The sequence below is a fragment of the Filicampus tigris genome, chromosome 7 (genome assembly GCF_054856515.1).
Source record: "Filicampus tigris isolate MCC_2025a chromosome 7, RoL_Ftig_1.0, whole genome shotgun sequence".
In the NCBI taxonomy this organism is placed as follows: Eukaryota; Metazoa; Chordata; class Actinopteri; order Syngnathiformes; family Syngnathidae; genus Filicampus; species Filicampus tigris.
In genome coordinates, this window is record NC_141223.1 from 1,800,001 (window position 1) to 1,819,642 (window position 19,642).

At 46.6% G+C, this 19,642-nt stretch overlaps 1 protein-coding gene across 5 annotated transcripts in view; it reads right to left on the reverse strand.

Moving 5' to 3' along the window:
• The window catches only part of LOC147144341 (membrane-associated phosphatidylinositol transfer protein 3-like), a 55,505-nt gene that overhangs the window by 26,290 nt on the left and 9,573 nt on the right, over nucleotides 1-19,642 (reverse strand). For 2 of the 5 annotated variants that reach the window (XM_086035268.1, XM_086035272.1), the window contains 3 exons: nucleotides 13,161-13,268; nucleotides 4,742-4,812; nucleotides 3,971-4,197 (listed from right to left, as the gene is read on the reverse strand). In XM_086035268.1, the coding sequence (XP_085891394.1) occupies nucleotides 3,971-4,197; nucleotides 4,742-4,812; nucleotides 13,161-13,268 (406 nt within the window). The remainder of the gene's footprint in view (nucleotides 1-3,970; nucleotides 4,198-4,741; nucleotides 4,813-13,160; nucleotides 13,269-19,642) is intronic. The other 3 variants (XM_086035271.1, XM_086035269.1, XM_086035270.1) reach the window with 2 other exon arrangements.

Below are 19,642 nucleotides of genomic sequence, written 5' to 3' on the forward strand. Positions count from 1 at the left end.
AAACACGAAAAACGGAACCAAGTTCCGATTAGATTAGATTTATAAATAAATTCCATTTCAGGGGTGGAGATGAATGATTTGTTTCACTTATAAACGATAGGGCTGTGAGAAAAAATGATTTGAGTCAGAAAATCTTTTTTGATGATTTACCGGTAAAAGATGCAAAGATAGAATTGAACCAAAGCATTCCAATTTGGAAAAATTAACGAGATACATATCGAATCGTATTCCATTCATAAAAGAAAATGGCACTTGAACAGTATTGACGTGTTCATTCAAATGTAAGTAAAGTTACAACCCCAAAAAGTCATTGCCTCATACTCTCGCAAACTGAGCCGCACCATATCGAATCGAATCGTAATCCCATCGAGTCAAACCGAATCGAATCCTTCCACTTTCAAATCTCACCGTCTCACGTACGCCGACTAACGAAACTAGCATCGAGGTTGCGGTAGTTCTAAGCCTTTCAGCAACGGCTATTTGAACAGCTTGTCAGATAATATAACAATACCCACAAGCATATCTTCTTTATCCTCTGCGAAAATCGACTAACAATACTGCATTTGACCGAGTCAGTTGTGAAATCCTTCTCTGTCATGTCTGACACTGCCCCCTGGTGGCCAAGCTCCTCGATCGCGGTCTTATTTTCTATTCGGTTCTCGTGGTTGTCATTCTGGAGCGCCTTTGGAGATGCTCTCGCAGGTTCGACGAAGGCGTTCTGACCAAGGGGCTCCATTAAAAGCAGAAGATAACAAGAGCAATCAACCCGGACACCCTCACTGCTGTTAAAAGATAAAACATCTTACACAAGGGGGGGGGGGGGGGGGGCGTTGACTGTCAGCTTGTGGCTTAATTGCACTCTGGACGTAGAAATAAAAGCTAATGTGCTCCTCGGCGTCTCTTCATTAGCAGCGCGAGAGCGTAAATAGTCGCAGTTGTTACGCGCTACCTGCCAGAATAATGAGAGTCTGAGATAAACCTCCTCTTCCTCCTCTTCCCTCTTAATCCGTCCTCCGGGGGGCTTCTCTCCATCCTCCCGCTCACGTCGGCTTTTTAATAGTCCGAGTCTTTCTTTTCCATCAAGGTGGCACAGAGGCGGCGGGCAGGCACCGTAGGCTGCTGGGCGTCAAAGGAAATCAACGTGGAGACCTTTTGCCGTTAATTGGCCGCGCAGCATTTTCCTACCGTGCCGCCTTTTTTGACCACGCTGTTCGGGCTCAGGCGCCCGCCACCATTTCCAAATCCTAACCTTGGCTTTTCAACCTCAGTGCTCGTTGACGTCCCGCTCATTTGGAACGTCCCGCTCATTTGGAACGTCCCGCTCATTTCTTGAAATGATTTTCCAGGGCTTTTTCAGCTGCGACAGTACAAGTCAAGTCATCGCAACGTACAGACGCGTTCTTTTTTACATTTGCGCCTTACGTTTTGTACATTTAACCACACTGCTTCAAAGTTGCCAAATAAACATGCCCCCCAAAAAAAAATAGGAACCTCGCTCTCTCACAGCTGCCAATCGATTCCCGACATTCCCCCCAAAATCAAGACACTGGAATGCAGCTGATGGAGCCTTCGGCCGACCTAACCTAAACCGACACCTGACTCGAAACCCTATTTTAACACTCAAAACCTTAAACTCACAGTTGAAAACCTAAGACAGGTTTGAAACCTTAACTCTAGTTTGAAACTCAAAACGAGACTTGAAACATTCAATTCAAACCCTCATTTCATACCCAAACCCTGGCTTGAAAACACGAATTTGAAACCCAATTTCACACCCTAATCCAGATGTATAAAACTCATTTGCAACGCTAATCCAGGCTAAAGACCCCAATTTAACCAGAGTCCGACATTAACAGTTGCCAGATGGCCACATGATCAAGTGTGCGCTACGTATTTTGGCCGCAGAGGCGACGCGCTTCAACTATTCCATCCATCCAAAATGTTTTCAATCGCAGTATTTATATACTGGCGAGTGGAGGGAGTGTCTATTTGTTCCAGCGGCCGCCTTCGTACTCGAGTGCATTTCGGCCTCTGGGACTCCACGCGTCACTATTGCATCCACAGGTCCATCGAGTTGTCAATTTCCTGAATTATTGTTTGAAGTCAGGGCCAGCAACCCAAAAAGGCGCAACGTCGGACCCCCGCTAACGCTAATCCAGTCCTGGAACACCCTTTTCCAATCCTAACCTTGTTTTGAAAAGCTAAATCTGAAGAGCGTGGCAAGCTAGCTCCCCTGGTGTGTTGTTTTGACGGTTCACCTTGAGCAGCTCCTGTGGCTAATTGGATGGTAACGGCGGGCCTCTCGGGGGTGCGACGGGCTGTCTCCGACAAAGCAACGAGCTCAGAAGAGTCTCCAAGGGGATGCCCGACGGTGCGCCGCCTCTGGCGGCGTCCAAAGCGCCATGTTGGTGTGAAACCGTTTCCCTTTAGCGGACGGCATTTAACGCGCGCCAAGGCGTTGGCCGCCGGCGAGTGGAAATCAGCCAGCGACGGCTTCCCACCCGTTGGGCCGACGTTTGTGTTTGCGTGGCCGAGCAACAATGGCCGACCAGATAGCGCCGCTTTCAAGATTAGAATGACGTCATCGCAGAGATCGCTTCTCCTAACAGCGGTTCTCAAAATGAGGTTCCCGGGCGGGCCCCTGCGAGACGTAGCTTCGGGTCCACAAAATTGTCACACTTTGAAATTTCAACCTGCTTGTATTTGTTATTAACTTTTTTACTGTTTCATTGTTTTTAAACAATATTATGTTCAATTGTCTTATGTTGGATTTTTTTTTTTAATCTGTTCAAATTTGATCATTCAACTGTATACATAAAGTAGTTATATGGAGTTGTCTTAAACCTTAACCATGTCTTGAAACCCTACTTAGAAAACCTAATCCTTGTCTGAAACCCTAACGCCGATTTAAAATCCAAGCCCAGGTTTGTAACCCTACCAAGAAAGCCTAACACTGGTTTGAAACCCCAATTTAACCCCCCACCAACCGGGGCTTGAAACCCAAACTTTGAAACTCTAACCGTGGCTTTAAACACCGCTTTGAAATGAATCATTGCTCGGAACCCTAACTGCGGCTGCTTGAAACCCTAACTGTGGCTTGAAATGCTACTTTGAAAACCTAACCCTGGTCTGATAAAGACTGATTTGAAACCCTACTTCCATCTGAAATCCCTACTTGGAAACTGCAATTTAAAATCCCAACCATGGCTTGAAACCCTACTTGGAAATCATAACCAAGGCTTGAAATCCGCTTTTGAAAACCTTACCCTGAATTGACCGTCTACTTCCCGATTTGAAAAGCTAGCACCAATTTGAAGCCCTAACCCATCAAGCGTCAAACCTGCGCACCCGAAGGGGCTGCTCTGTTCCTTCTGCTCCGCGGAACGTCGTTCAATGTTCTGTCGGCACCATTCGACCGCAACGCGCAAAGCCTTCGAACTCAAACGACGCGGTCCAAATGTGAAACGATATCATGAGCACTAAAAAAAACAAACAAACAGAATGTCGTAAAAGCTGTTATTTCTCCTCTTATATTCAACAAAAGGAGCTCCGCGCCGCAGAAAAAAGCTTGTTTTATTGAAGGCGAGGCTGTATGATAATTCGCAGCGAGGGGCCGAGCTGACGGCAGCCGTCCGCATCCATTAGGAGAAGAACGCCACAAATGGAAGGCAAATGCAAATCAAACTCAAATCAATTAGCACCGAGTCCACAAAGACAGCGCTGCTGCCAGGGAACATTAATTCACAACCTCTGCTTAAAAACGTCCAAAGGTGAAATGAATCATTGAAAAGACGACGCCGGTAAGAAACGTTCAATCTGCCGCATTGGAGCGGGACCAAACCAGTGCAAACGCAAGCAGAAATAACGAGAAAAAGGGGGCTGTCGGGACACAGGGCGAGATCATAAAACAAAGGCAAATCGTACATTTATGCGGGGTGGCAAATTCCAAGCGGGATGAGGAAAGACTCACTTGGACACCAGCGAGAAGGCTTCGGCGCACACGGCGGGGCACGGCACCAATTTGATCATCACGTGCTCGGCGGCGGCGGCCTGGAAGTGCGCCCGCGTCACCTTGTCCAGCACCGACGCCAGCGTGGCCACGTCGCCCGCCTTGGCGCCGGGGTCGCCGCCCGCCGTGTCCAGGATGTTGCCGCCGTGCACCACCAGCAGCAGCACGTGCGTCCCGCACTTGGAGCTCTACACAAGACATGGACACAATGGCTTGAATCCCATCGCGGTTCGGGTTCAAACCACGATCGGATGCACTGTTTATAGTTTATAACAGAACCGCGTATAATGACGGCGCAGACATGCACGGTAAAGACGGTTTGTTCACAAATGCCGGAATACGTGTTTTGGTGCGCGCCGATCGGATTAACAAATCGGAAAATTGACATAAACTGAATGGGCTCGATCGGTTCGGAATATTCCCCAATGCGGAGTGTACATGAAGCGTTTGTATCCCGATCAGGCATTTAATCGGCATATACGTAGCCAAAGTTTTGACCGATCGGCTGTGGCTCGTTAGCAAAGATTTTTTTCTTGCTGTACGCCATCTTCCAAGTAAAACAATTGTGCCGTTAGCGATCGCCAGCTGGTTCTGCTTAGACCTCGTCGACTTGCACTTTGTGGTTATTCTTGCACGCTAATGCTAAGCGCTAACTAGTGAGCGCAAACAATTCTGTGTTTGCGATCCGCGGGTGAGGTTCAACGTTTTGGAAAAGCGTTGAGAGAATCATACCTCTCCGTCCTCCAGTCCCTCGATGCTGCTTTGTGGGGCACAGCGTGGATCGCCCAGCTGATAGAGAGCCTCTGTAAGGGGTGATACAAAAAAAAAAAAAAACAAGCTAAGTCAGGGCACAAACAGAGAGAGGCGGGGCACTCAAGTCGCGTAACTTGACTGGAGTCACAAGTCCATCGGCGATTTGAGGACTTGAACGAAATGGAACAGGGGACTGCATTTGCCCATACCGATTGCAAAGCGGCTAATGTGTGAATAAACACAAAAAGTTTGAGCTTTTGTGTGAGGGAGAACATTTACTTCAGTTGACCTTTTCTCAACGGTTGAGCGCACACGTCCAACCATTCGGCCTTTCAGTATTCGGCACCACTTGCGGTTTCCGACAAAGAGTGGAACATAAAAATAAATGTAAACGTCCTCTTCCAGTTTTGCTGTATTTTTCCGTTGCAAACCAAACGTTCGGTTTGAAGCCGCGCAATGGCCAAGCGCCGTTGACCAATTGTCACACGTCGTCTTGCTTTCACGAGGTCGTAACGTCACAGCATGACGGCGACGGCCGTTTGAATAAAAAATGATCAATGAATTAAGAAGTCCATTGGTCCGTTCGTGTGGATTTTGCTGTTCGGGAATGGCAAGTTATGCAAAAAAGAACCGCAGCACTGAACAAGGGCTGGCATTCAAAAGTTGAGAGAAGGTCCAATTAGGCTCGGGTGTAAAAGTTAGGCTGAATTTTAAAGTCGACCCTGCAATTTCAGCTACAGGCTGAAAATGCCAAACGTCGTTTTTTTGGTGAGCAGCGTGCATTGTTTCGTAGCAAGATTGTACGACTTGACTTTCGGCTTCACGAAAGTCAGGACGTGACTCAAATTGCTTGAAATTTGCCGGGGCGACGGCGCTTGATTGGCTTGACTTCCCCGCAGTAAGCCGCCTTTGCTTGAAAACCGAAGGCTACGACTTGACATTTACCTGAGACTTGCACGCCAGCTACTCCCACCACCGCAAACCGATATCGATCTGTGAACGTGGTCCAACTCGTGCCTCTTCATTTGGCTTCATTGCTTCTGCAGACTCTCTCTTGCTGCTCCTATTTGGTCACTTGCTAAGCGTTATTTTCCCCCGTCTGCGCAACCGCGTCATCTCATTCCGTTTCCTCTCTGAATTGGATGTTGATTTGGCTTTATTCTGTCCCCCCATTCCCAGCCCTGGCACACAAGGGAGCTCGCTGCGCGGCAACTCTATTTTGGGTCACAAAGCAATAGGAAATCAATGAAGGGAGGTTTTCTGTTCTTGTAAAAAAAAAAAAAAAAAAAAAAAAAAAGTAGCGGCAGGGAAGGAAGGAAGGAAGGAAAGCGGAAAGTTCCCAGGAGGCAAAACATTGTCGGGTCCCGCAAAAGGACTATTTGAAGAGGAGAGCTCGTACATGCCCGGAGTTATAGGCCGGGTTGAACGGCTGCAAGTCATCATGCGGCCATCTGTCCACATACGCATGATAAATGCAATTCAGCAGTTATTGTCGAGAGGCTGTGCGAAATGGCAAGCATTGCTATCGCTATCCAATACCGAGGAAAAGGATTGCTGATACTCATACCGATACCACCGACCGCACTTTTGAGTCATGAGAGGCTGCTGCGACAGCAAATTGATCCGCTACTGCAATATTTGGTATTGATACCCAGTCGTCGGTAAATGACGACGACACTTTCATAAAACACGGATGCGATTCAAAACAAATGAAGACTCAGTCGAGCGCTTTGCCTTGAAGCCAAATTGAGAGTGTCCAGCGTACGGACAAAAGCTGCCGCAACTATGTGCCACTGGCTTATCTTAGTTGCCTTCTCACTCACATCTTCTCCTTTCAATTTGGCGCTAAAATTGTGTCATTGGTGAAAAGTGGCTTCTACAACTATCCGTTACCACAGTTTACTGTATGTATACACACTTAAAGTGGAAGTCAAGCCAAACGTTTTTTTTTTTTTTTCAAAAATATGTTCTATGCAAGCCCACTAGTTGAAACAAGACATTGTGATAAATATTGCGTTTGTGGAATAAGAGTTAATCCACGCGTTTTTTTGCTATCTCTGGGGGGGGGGGGGCATTTTTTCACTTCTGTGGACTGAAAATGACATCACAGTTGCTCAGGGCTCAGGTAGCGGCTCGGCTTCAGAAAACAGGTCAGCCGTGATGGGTCGTTACCTGAGCAACTGTGATGTCATTTTCAGTCCACAGAAGTGACAAAATGGCCGCCCCCTGAGATGGCTAAAAACGGGTGGATTAACTCTTATTCCAAAAAGACAATATTTATCAGAATGCCTTGTTTCAACTTGTGGGCCTGCATACAAAACATTCTTGAAAAAAATATCTTTGGGTTGACTTGCGCTTGAAGTCCTGTAGGTGCCAAAACACATGAAGAAGGTTTTCAGGGCATCTGTGTGCTAAGCATGCTAATGCTAACAACAACACCGAGAACAAAGCACACACTGTGATGGGAAAAGGCTGCAAATTCTTCTCTTTTTTTTTTTTTTTTTTTTTTTTTTTTTAGCTAGTCAGTGAGGGAGAGCGGGCGGTTGAAGTCCAAAGGACTTCCGGGATTTGCGGCGTGTGAAATATCGCCTTCACGACGGGCTCCTAAAACGTGACGTTTCCAGCGTGCCTCTTTCCCCCTCAGGTGTCTCGCTGCCGCCGCGTCGCATTTATCTTGTGTAGCCGAGCAGATGGTTGGAAAACGAGCGCCGCAGGAGAACGCAGACGTGAGGGAAGCCGGCGAGCCAGCCGCCTTCCTCATCTCCAAAGATTGCCCGCTGCCACTTCCGCCGGGAGACGCACGCCGACTTTCTTTTCGGTGCCATAGAGACAAAATGTTTAAAATGCTTGCACTATTTAACCCCGTCTTAAAACCCTAATTTAAGACCTTAACCTTGTCATAAAATCCTAATCTGAAACCCAATCCCTGTTTTCAAATCCTAATTTGAAACCCTGCCTCCAATTCAAAACTGTAACTTGAAACCTTAACCCTGACAGGAAGACCAACTTTGAAACTGACAAATTTGTCTCGAAACCCTAATTTCCAATCCTAACTTTGGTTTGGCACACTAATTAACAACCCTATCTGTAATTCAAAACCAGAACTTGAATATCTCAATCTGACGGGAGAAAACAACCTTAACCCAGGTTTTGCGTCTTCAATTCGAAACCCTAACAGGACGACATCTTGAAACCCCAACTTTGGCTCCGAAACTTAATTTCAAAGCCTTAACTCAAATTTGAAGCCCTGATTTGAAAGCCTAATTTGACACACCAAATTTGTCTTGGACCGCTCATTAGAAAGCCAAAGCCCTGCTTAAAATCTCTTCAAACTAGTGTGGCTAAAAACTTGACATTTCGAACTGCTGCTAAAGAATCGATTCTTGATCGTCTTACCTGGGTAAATGAATGAAAAAAAGGGGCATCCACCATAAAACCAAAACAAATCATACACGTGACTCACTATGGCCAAACAACAACCCTAGTTTGAAACCAAAAACTAGACTCGGAGAGCTCACCGACACAGAGTACGATACCTCTTGTATTTTCAATATATAACATTTTAAATTCATCACAATGAGGAAAAAAATGTGAATAAAGACCTTTCTTTCTGACGCCGATGATGTGTCACTCTGCCGCAGTGTTGCGCCAACTACTGCCGATTAGGACTTACTCAATATCAGATTTTCGGGGGCCTCGAGTATCGTCGGCCGGTATCGGCAGCCTCCACGAGACCGCGATACCGACGCTTGTTCTTGGCACTTGCGCATTCCAACTTAAAACCCACTCCAAGTACTTTCTATCCCGGCGATCCAGTTGGACTGCGCGCGAGGTCTTCCATCTCTTGTTGCTCTGCTTTGAGTCAAAGTGTCTCGGTGGCAAATGCAACGCATGCAGACGGACGTCGGACGGGGGGGGGGGGGGGGGGACATAATGGCGATAAAGGCCAGGCGGGGAAAGGCCAGAGTGGGGGAATAAAATGAGAGCACGCAGGCTGAGCACAATTGGAAAAAATGGAGACGAAGGACTAATTGACGAGGTTAGCAAGCCATCGAGGCTTCAGAGGAAGCCACAAATAGACGAGCCCGACATTCTAATGGGCGGCGCTGCCCCGGACGAGCCCGGCCGCACTTTTCAGGCGGTAATTGCGGCCGGATTTCCCCTTCAAGCTGCCACGCCGAGCCGCGCCGCACCTCCATGTGACCCGCGCTAATGTCAGCGCGCGCAAATGATGATGATGGGACTCAAATATGGACAGCTGCGAGCTATTACTGCGATCACTCCGCTTGCCGCTTATTCATGAGAATCGGGCGAATCGAAACAAACTGAATCATCCGCAGGAGAGTAAAAAAAAAAAATTAAAAAAAAAACGTGCAGATGAGTCCTGTCTTTTAAAGTCCCCCTCAAAAAAAAAAAAAAGCACGTCATGAACATGCCATACGATCATTTTAACGGGATTGCGCAAGAAAACGAAGCGATGACATGAAATCATCCCCCCCCCCCCCCCCCAAAAAAAAAAAAAAAAAAAAAAAAATCCACTGCACATTCGGCCACGCTTGCTTGGGCACACGTGCGCATCAAATGCTCAAAAGAGGCCAGCACTTGTGCGACAGTAGGGCACTTCACAGGTCCTTAATGTTTTCCTGAGTGGCCTCCTATTGCCGTGTGTGTGTGTGTGTGTGTGTGTGTGTGTGTGTGTGGACGAAAGGCACTTTGCGGGGCATCTCGGCAGGAGATATTTCTTTGATCTCCTCGGGAGCACACTGACGGACGCGTCCCACTGAAGTTCAGTCACTGAAAGCTTCCGCTTAGCTTTGATTCGGAAGCGAAGGCGGCTGACCTGTGCAGCTCCAATTGTTTTCATTTTGGGGGAAAAAAATGACGGGAAGGCTCAAACTGTCGCCAACAACTTTAAGACGATTGATTGTGATGGAATCATGACAAAGCAATTACAAATGAATTAATTTCACGCTGCGGTGAAACTTTCATTTCAAACCCTAAACTTGTCTTGAAATCCTAACCATGCTTCCAAATCCTAAAATGAAATCCCAATTTCAGTCTGTAGTCGAAAATCAAAATTTGAAACCTTAACCCTGTCTTGAAACCCTAATTGCAGACCTTAACCGTAGCCTTAAAACCTGATTTGAAACCCTAACTCTATTTTGAAACTAATTTGAAACCCTAAACCTGGTTTGAAATACTAACCCAAGTTTGAAACTTGAATTAAAAAAAAACAACCTTGAAACCCAAATTAAAAACCTTAACCCGGGTTGAAACTCTTACTTGAAACTCTAATTTAGGACCTTAACCTTAGCATGAAAACCTGACATGAAACCCTAAGCCCATTTCGAACCTTCATGAAAAAAACTTTTAGAGCAAGCTAATTTAAGACCTTAACCTGGGTTCCTTGAAACTCTAACCCTGGATTTAAAACCTAATTTAGGACCTTAACCTTAGCATTAAAACCTGATTTGAAACCCCAACCCAAGATTGAAACTTTCATTGGAAAAACCAAGCATGAAACCCTAATTAAAGACCCTAAACTGGGTTGACACTCTTACTCTGGCTAATTTAGGACCTTAACCTTAGCATGAAAACCTGACATGAAACCCGAAGCCTATTTTGAAACCTTCATGGAAAAAAAAAAAAACTTTAAGACCAAGCTTGAGACCCCAATTTAAAACCTTAACCTGGGTTTAAGCTATTTCTTGAAACTCGAACCCTGGCCTTAAAACGACCCCTTCTGTGGTGGCGCACACGCACACACACGCAACACCCAAGAGGACTTCTTTGTAGCGACGCCCACCGAGCTGAGGTTCCGTGGCTTGGAATTGAGCGATTGCAGCGGCACGGCGCCAATGCAGCACGTTGTGCGTTACCGGAAGCGACACTTGACAGACGTTAAGTACAGACGACAAAAGGCTTAAGCATGAACATGATTAGGATTCTTATTCATAGCAATGCCTCCCTCATAGCGATGGATCAAATCCCTCGGCAGCTGCTATTAAAAATCCAAAACACGCTGCATAAATCTACATCAAAGCTCGGGCTGATTTATGAACAAATCAAAAAGTTTGCCATTGAGTCAGCGCCACATTGCGTGCGCCGCTCAGGTACGGCTCCGATTTGGCCGAATGGATTGTCTTTGCGTTCTTCGTGAGGACGCCACGTTGGGGATGCGCGGCTCACGCCCGCAGTTGTCCTCCTAATTGATTGCGTGCACGAAAGCGGAGAAATTGCAGAAAGAATTTGGAGTGCGCAAGCAAGGCGTTCGGACAAACGCTGACACGCCCAACACGGGGCCGCCTCGCGATCACAAACGTACAATTGTTGAACTTTGACCGGAGCGTACGAGAACAGCCTCGGGGAATAAACCACACGCTGCTTCGCTTGAGCGGTGTTTTTTTTTTTTTTTTAACAGTAACGAGGTTCAATGGCCAAGGTTATTCGGGCACAAGCAAAAGCTGTAAACGATTGTTATGTGTGCGATCATGAGGGGATATTCTCCCGTCGGCGCTTAGGTCAAATCTTCGGTGCGCCGCGTCGTCTGCGCTCGGTCGATACAATTTGGCGAAATTGCGCGGAATCCGCACAAAAGGCAACCCGGGGAATCGCCGACCGACGCCTTGTGAGCTAATCGCATGTGAGGACGCGGCGAGTCCGTGCCGAGCTGAAATGCGGAAATAGCTGCCGTGTCAGTCAGCTCGCAACACCTCGCACACTATCCTGCACTCGCTCCAGCGGCTCGGGACGGACGGCTGCGAGCTGTTTTTCCCACTCGCAGCGGCGATTGAAGCCCGCGGTCGGCCAGAGCAAGCGGGAAAGCGCTGTAAGGTTCAAACAGATTGCATATTTTGCATGTCATCATCTGCCCCCCCCTCTTCTGTTCATCTTGGGCTCACTAGGCTCAAGCTCCTTTGATTCCAAAGCGCCAAAGAATCCGCTCAAAGCATCAGACTGTAAGCTTCCCTATCCTCGTTTTGTTTCGCATGTGCTTTTTTTTTTTTTTTTATTTCATTTTTTTTCCTCTCCACCACCGGGCTGCTTGTTGATATGAGGCCAGTGACATTTGGAATATTGCTTGTGGTATTCAAATGAAGCGGGAGGGCCGTGGCATTTTGGCATTTTCAGCAGCAAACAACAAACCTGGGAAGAAAAAGCCAAACCACTTCAAGCACATTAATGGTGCTCGTCATCTGTCAGTCTTATCTATTGTACTGTTGTGGAAATAGTTTCGAAAACCTTGGATTACACTTACATGTCTTTATTTTTGCAAGAAAGACGCTTTTTTTTCACTTTTCCTCCCCCCCCCAAAATGATTTTTGAGGGGAGCCTGCCGAACAAACACACACACACAGAATGCAGTCCGCGAGGTTTTCGGACTAACCCGACAGCTGCACGTGCACAACTCGACAAAGCGCTGACTCAAAATCACAAACACACAATTGTTCAGTCCGCTGATAGTGTAGTGGTACACACGCCTGAGTTGTGTGCGGGCAGCGTGGGATCGATTCCCGCTCAGTGACAGTGTCTATGTGTGCCCTGCGACTGGCTGGCGACCAGTTCGGGGTGTAGTCTGCCTTCGCCCATTGACGGCTGGGATAGGCTCCAGCAACTCCCCGCGACCCTATATAGGATAAGCGGTTTGGAAGATGACATGACATGACAATTGTTCACTTTGACTGAGAAAAGAGCAAGCTGCGACGGGATTAGCTCGTGTCCTTGACGCGGTGAAGCAGCATGTGGCTCACGTCTATTGCCGTCGCTGCAAACAATTGTAGGTTTGTGATCAGGAGGCCACTCCATGTTGACTTCAAAGCGGAAGTCAACCCAAACATTTTGTTTTTCAAGAATATGTTCCCAGCAGGCCCACTAGTTGAAACACAGCATTCGGATTCATTTTGCGTTTGTGGAATATAAATGAAGTAGCAAAATGCACTGGTTTTTGGCCATCTCCGGGGGCGGCCATTTTGTCTTCTGTCGACCGAAAATGACATCACAGCTGCTCACAACGACCAATCGCGGCTGACCCGTTCTCTGAATCTGAGCCGCGATTGGTCGTTGTGAGCAGCTGTGATGTCATTTTCAGTCGACAGAAGACAAAATGGCCGCCCGACCTGAGACGGCTAACAACGAGTGGATTAACACTTATTCCACAAACGCAATATTGATCAGAATGGCCCGTTTCAACTAGTGGGCTTGCATAAAAGATATTCTTGAAAAAAAAAATATGTTTGCGTTGACTTCCGCTTTAAGCGTGACAGCAGTTGGACATTTGGTCAGAGCCAACTTGTGCACTGCATTCTGTGTTTGCCCAGTGCAATGTCTCCCCTCGTAGCAAGGAATGAACTCTTGCTGTTGAACTGGTTGTCCACCGCAATCTTGTGTGCGCGCTTACCATGAGACGGGTCCATGTGAACCAGCGTTTCAATTTGCTCCACCAGGTCGTTGGAGTTCCACTGACTCATGCCCAGCAGCATGGCACTTTTCCCCTCCATCACGTCTGCTAGGGCACACCACAAACACGTTTGTGAAACTCACACAAAATCAAACCGTTCAACTTGGCGACAAATGCGTAATCTGATTACTACTTTATGGTCTGAGTGATTTGATGCCGGTTGCCAAATGTGCAGCACAGTGATGGGATACATTGCGCCGTCGATCGTTTGTCCACCGCTTTTTGGTCACGTTTTCTCCCTGCGCGGTTTTGATGAGAATAATTGAAGTGGGTTCAACAGAAATGTCAAGCGCTTCCCGCAAACCATGTTTATAAAACTAAATACCACTTTGGTGATTCACAGGAACGCAAACATGGTTGAACATGCATACAGTAAAAGATGCGTCGTGATGACTATTTCAAATCATGCGTCATGGCCAGCGTTGAAAAGGCTCCGCCCACATACTACATCGGGGAATGAAAACCTTCCCAATCTACGGTGGCCCGACCCTGATTCCAGTTTGGACTCATTTGGCTGAATTAACCTCGGAGGACTTGCTTAAAGCGGAAGTCAAACCAAACATTTTTTTTTTCAAGAATGTGTTCTATGCAGACCCACTAGTTGAAAGACGGCATTCTGATCAATATTGCGTTTGTGGAATAAGAGCTAATCCATCCGTTTTTAGCCATCTCTGGGGGCGGCCATTTTGTCACTTCTGTTGAGTGAAAATGACATTGAAGTTGACCAATCACAGCTCACCTGTTTTCTGAAGCTGAGCCGTGATTGGTCCTTACCTGAGCCCTAAGCAGTTGTGATGTTTCCCGTCGACAGTAGTGACAAAATGGCCGCCCCTTGAGATGGCTGAATTTTGCTGCTCAACTCATATTGCACAAACGCAATATTAATCAGAATGCCGTTTTTCAACTAGTGGGCCTGCATGGGACAAATTCTGGAACAAAATATGCTTGGGTTGACTTCCGCTTTAAAAGTAGAAGAACCCATTGGACTGCCGCCCAAAATTGTATGACTTCCTGTCCAATTTACAGCACGCCTCTTTGAGACTTTTCCTTGCATCTTGTCATGTAGGAATCAAAGAAACTGGCCCAAAATTGCCATATTGCAACCCAAACGGCTGACGTCCTGTCCTTGACACTTTTTTTAATGCGTTTTACCATAGAAAACAGGTTAATTTTGTGTTGATTAAATAAGAAGCTTTGGCAGAAGCTTTTCTTTTTTTTTTTTTTTTTTTAACAGCTCCTGATTTTTGTGACCGTGCGAAAGCTACAGTAATTGTTTTCAGCTCGTCCCATTGTGTCTGCGGTGCGGCCTAAATGGAGAGCACCCCCTGCTGCGGCGGTGGCGGCGGCGGCGGCGGCTAAACACAAAACAGCAAATGCTTGCGAGGCTGAAAGCGCGAGGACCGGCGGAACCGCTTGGACTGGTCGGAGTGTTTTCGTCTGCTCGCTCAGGATGAGTCATGACACGGTGGTGGGGGAGTAGAAAAATGACAGATTCTTTCAGCTCTCACTCTTCCTCCCACGGACGCCGACGTGCTGCCCGTTTGCGTGGCTCAAATGCTCAGCGTTTGCCGCTCGCGATCGGATCGCCGTTTGGTCAGTGCGCCCCGCAAATATGCGCCCCTCCCTCGGCCGGGTGCCTCAATCTGGCTGCCAACTGACTTTGGGATCGCCATGATGGATGAAACGATGGATTTTTGTCCATTGCGTGGACTTTGATCGATATAAACTTGTTTGCGTAGTCTCTGGAGGCCTGATGGATGGACTTGGCAGTGACCGCAATGAATTCAGACGCGCAAATCCAGAGAGAGAAAGCAACTGGAAAGCAAGCCGAGCCAGGTTTTCAACTAAGAATAACAACAATTAGCTGCAAGTGCATCAGGATTTTGATGCAAACGAAGGCACCGCGTGGGCAAGGACAGCCAAGGTCGCTGATGCACTTGGAGCCGAATCAAGAACAAAATGAAAAGGCAAACAGAAGCACAAAAGGAGAATGCTCGCAAGGAGGTGATGCAGGCTGCCAACCCGCGGCCAGACGCAGACTAAAAGACTCTTGGCATCAGTCGCTAGGACACGCCTCTTAAAGGCACGCATACACAAGCAGTATAAACAGTAATTACAATTTAGAAACTCCGTTTTATTTTATTAGGTTTTTATACAACACAGTGCTATTTCTACTTGATATATATATTTTTTTTTTTTAACGTTTAATGGGGAGCTAGAATGGATTATTTGCAATTCATTTCAATGGGGGAATATTCATTAAATATAAAAATAAATTGATTTACAAGCTTCGTCACAAAAACAAACCCCGCTATATCATGGCACTCGTTAAACTTATCTACCTTGTCAAAACAAAGAACATTAAATAGAAAATTTCAAAATCCACCGTGACTGATCAAAGGCTCCGCCCACTTTGATCGTTTTCATGGCTTATTGGTCTGGTCTCCCCGATTCCAACGATGGCTCATTTAAATGGATTAAAAAAAAGAGGAGTTGAAGTACGACCCTTTGGGAAGCGCCCAAACAAAAATGGTTGACTTTCTATTTTAGGCCATGGGTCCTTGAGACCTTTTCCTTGGCCTCATCATCACTTGCAGCCCGCCGGCCCTAGTGGCTTCCTGTTCATTTTGGGAAACAGATCCTTGAGACTTTTTCACACTTCCTGCCGTCAGAGAAAATCCCATTGGAGTAGGCCCCTGATCATTTTTGGAGCTGTCTGTCATGAAAGATAACCCCACCAAATTTCGATTTTCTCTTGATTGATGAAGCTGCTGTTGGCAGCTCTCTTTATGTTTTTTTTTTTTTTTTTTACATTCCAGGGAGGCTGACAGCAGCCTTGGAAAGAAAGGCAATACGGGAAAGTGCTTTGACGTGGAGGTGAGGAGCAAGAAGGGTGAGGCGCTGCCCTGCATGTTAGTAGCATACTGCCTCCAGGGATTAGCCCAAAAAAAAAAAAAAAAGATTTCAAGACATCCCTCAAGCTGTCAGCTCACAGTGAGCGGCCACGGGGGCGAAAGCGTGATTGTTAAAGGACCAGAAAAAAAAATGGTGGGAATTCCTCAATCTCATCTAGTGGGCGCCAGTTGCAATTATGTGACAGCTTTTGTTTGAGCGTCGTTCGACATTTGATGACGCGCAATCAGATGAGATGGCCTGATTTCCCCATAATGTGCGAAAGTTGCAGAGAAATGACAACGAGACAGCAGAATGCCTTACACATTACTGAGAGCAACGATTAGCTTTAGCGCTTGAATAAGCTTGACAGTCCCCGCGTTAGGAGGGTATTGCTTTGAAAAAAAATATTCAAGTATTTTTCCGTTATTTAGTCTATTAAACGTAGCCATAATTTGCCGTGTACTTCCCAACAACGAAGGCCAGCAAAGCCACGTCGTCACGGGGGCATCCGGAGCTAGCTTAACAATGTACACACTGGCGCGTCTTCGTTGCAGTGTTATTTCTTGGTGATTTCACAGTACACTTGCGTCTACATCCACTTCAACGAGCCCCCTGGGTAGGGTCATTTCAATGATGTAACGTCGTCACCGACGGCGCCGCGATACCCATGATGGAGTCCAACCGTCATTACGCCGCTGCCACCGCCGATAAACGGGTGCTGGGAGTCTCTCTGCGACACTTATGGCGGCCATAAAAAGAGTATTCCGATGGCCTTAACCCGACTCCCGACACAACAGCAGCTTGCGTGCGCCGAAAAATAAAGGCCTCGCTCGGTGATTCACTGGTTAAGTCGGACCACTGGGGAGTTGTAATTACCTTTATTTTACAGCTGCAATTCCGCAAGGCGCTTCATTTTGCATTATTTGCTATGTATTTAACAAACAGACCCCCCCGAAAAAAAAAAAAAAACCTGCATGAAATGATTGCCTTGGAGGTGTTGGTTGTCATTGCGGCCATTTCCAGGGGTCCATCAAAGATGAACTTGGATTAAAGATTTTGTTAGATTACAAATTTAAAGCATCTATATGATGGTGACAGACGGATGAGGCTAAATTGCCCCAAAAATGTTTATTTTCATCTTTGTATGCGGGCTGAGCATGTAGCAAAATTTGCAGAGTCTTGGTAGGTATTATGTGAAAATTCAGCCCCCAAAGCCAGTTTCAACATGAAGGTTGGTGCGTACATTAGCAATGACGCACAATAAGGTTTCATGAAGCTGTGCCTGAAAATGCGCAAAGCGGCAATTTTCATCCTCATTCCGGCCATTTCCACGGGTCCTTCAAACACAAACTTTTTATACCGGTGCGACAAAAATGTAAAATCAATCAATCAAATGAAATCTTTCGTTTTCGTCAACGCACGTGAGCTGAGCATGGCAGCAAAGTTTGACTCCTCTTGCTAGCGTATTATTTGAACATTCAACCCCCAAAGCCAAGTTTTGTGGCCACATCTGTGTAGACAAAAAAAAGTTGTCTGAAAAGAGCAAGGAAGGGAACCATTTTGGTTCCAAGCAGACATTTTAGTGTCGTTTTGGCTATTTTCAGGGGTCTTTCAAAGACAAACTCGTCCTCCAGATTTTGTTCAATTGTCACCACATTTTAACATTGGTTGGCAGGCACATCTGTCATAAAAAGACGGCGCGCAAACACGACTCAGGAAGCGGTGGCTGAAAAGACACATCTGGTTCAAAGCGGCAAACAATTCGGTTCGGCAAATTTTGGGGCCCTTTCCAAGGGTCCTTCAAAGACAAACTTCTACTACACATTTTTTTTTTTTTTACCCGATTGTGACCAAATGTGAACCTGGCATGAATGATGCTAAATTGCAAAAAAATCTGTAGCTGTCATCATTGTATGTAGACACAGCTAGATGACTCATCTCCACAAGGTCAAATCTTAACTCAAAAAATAAGCCCCCAACACCAATTTTACAGATTGACACTAAATCGGTTGGACAGGTCTATCATAAGAGGAGGCACCGAAAGTCTCAAGACGCTTTCCCCAAAAGGCAAAGCAAGTCGGGCTGAAAGTGGCTGTTCTGGGTGCGTTCCAGGGCTCCTACTTTGAGGAACACCTACTAAATTATTCAGCCAAATCAGATTGGAGCCAGGTATCCGACGCCGACGGGCAAACGAAATGGCAAAGCCTTTGCGCCGACACCACAGAAAGGAAACACTACGGACGCGAGTCTACAAGGTCGCATCTTGACCTTGGTGAGCAGAATGAAGTTGCCGCTCTCAAATGATTTAGGTGTCAATTTACTCAATTAAATCAAGCCAGAGGGAAAAAACAAAAAAAAAAAAAAACTCATGTCATTCACCCCCAACCCCAGAAAAACACGTTCAGCTGCAAATAAATCCCAAAGGTGTTGAAGTTTGCAGCAGCTCCGAACGAAAGCTCCTCCAGTATCTATTGACAAATTTACAACACAGCCCGAAAGTTGGAGAACAGACGAGAGGACGTTCAAAGTGTCCTTAGAGGTGCGACGCAAAAGAAGAGTGACAAGAGCTTGAAAGTCTCTTGACAAACACGAGTTCTACAAGGCCTGGAACGTTTTGTTTTTTTTTGGACAACTCTCCCTCGAGCTCTCTTTGAGTGTTTGGATTGGAGAAAGTACACGGTGTGCAAACGTGTTGTCGGCAAACGCCTGCAGGAGAAGGCCAACCTTCACTACCGGTATGAAGTGTGACAATAGGCGCAAGGAAACAAATCGGGCCACGGCCAGAGCGGGATTCCAACTTCGCTTTCTGCATGACTCACTGGAGCTCCTGAGCCAGGGCCTCCCCAAATTTCTAATCAATAATCAGACGCAGGAACAAGATGGGGAAAAACAAAAACAAAAACAGAATAGGACACGAAAGCAGCAAATTGTGCCATCCTCTCCGATTTTGGACTTCAGCACTCGTTGAGTCTGTCGAGCGCAAGACCTTCCGTCCCGCGCGGGACGTTTTGTCAACATCTGACCTTCGTGTTTTCTGGGAACAAAGCAAACTTTCCTGCCATACCCTGCAAGCATGAAAAAAACAAAAAAAACTCAAATCCCTTGCAATTGTGCGTCTATCCAGCAGACCTGGTTCACATTCAGCGGCAATCAGATCAAATGAGAGCCATTTGTTTTTGAAGGATCCGTGGAAATGACCCGCCTGCTGTTCAAATGGCCACTTTGAGAGACTTTTTTTGTTTGTTTTTTAGGTGGGCCTGCTTGCCATCGACCTGTCTGACCAATTTCATCTGGCATTCGGGGGCTGGATTTCAAAATCATTTCAAATGATTTATTCGGCCTCAGAATGACGACGCAATCGCAGACGGGTTGCGGCCGCGCATTTGTCCGGCTCCGCCGTGTATCGTATTCTTCTTTCGGAGCTTGGCGCAGCCGCCGGCAGCATCTCATCGTCATCAGATGCTCAGCGAGAGACCAATTTTCAATATTTGTCCTAACACGGTGAGGCGTCGGCTCATTGCTGCGCG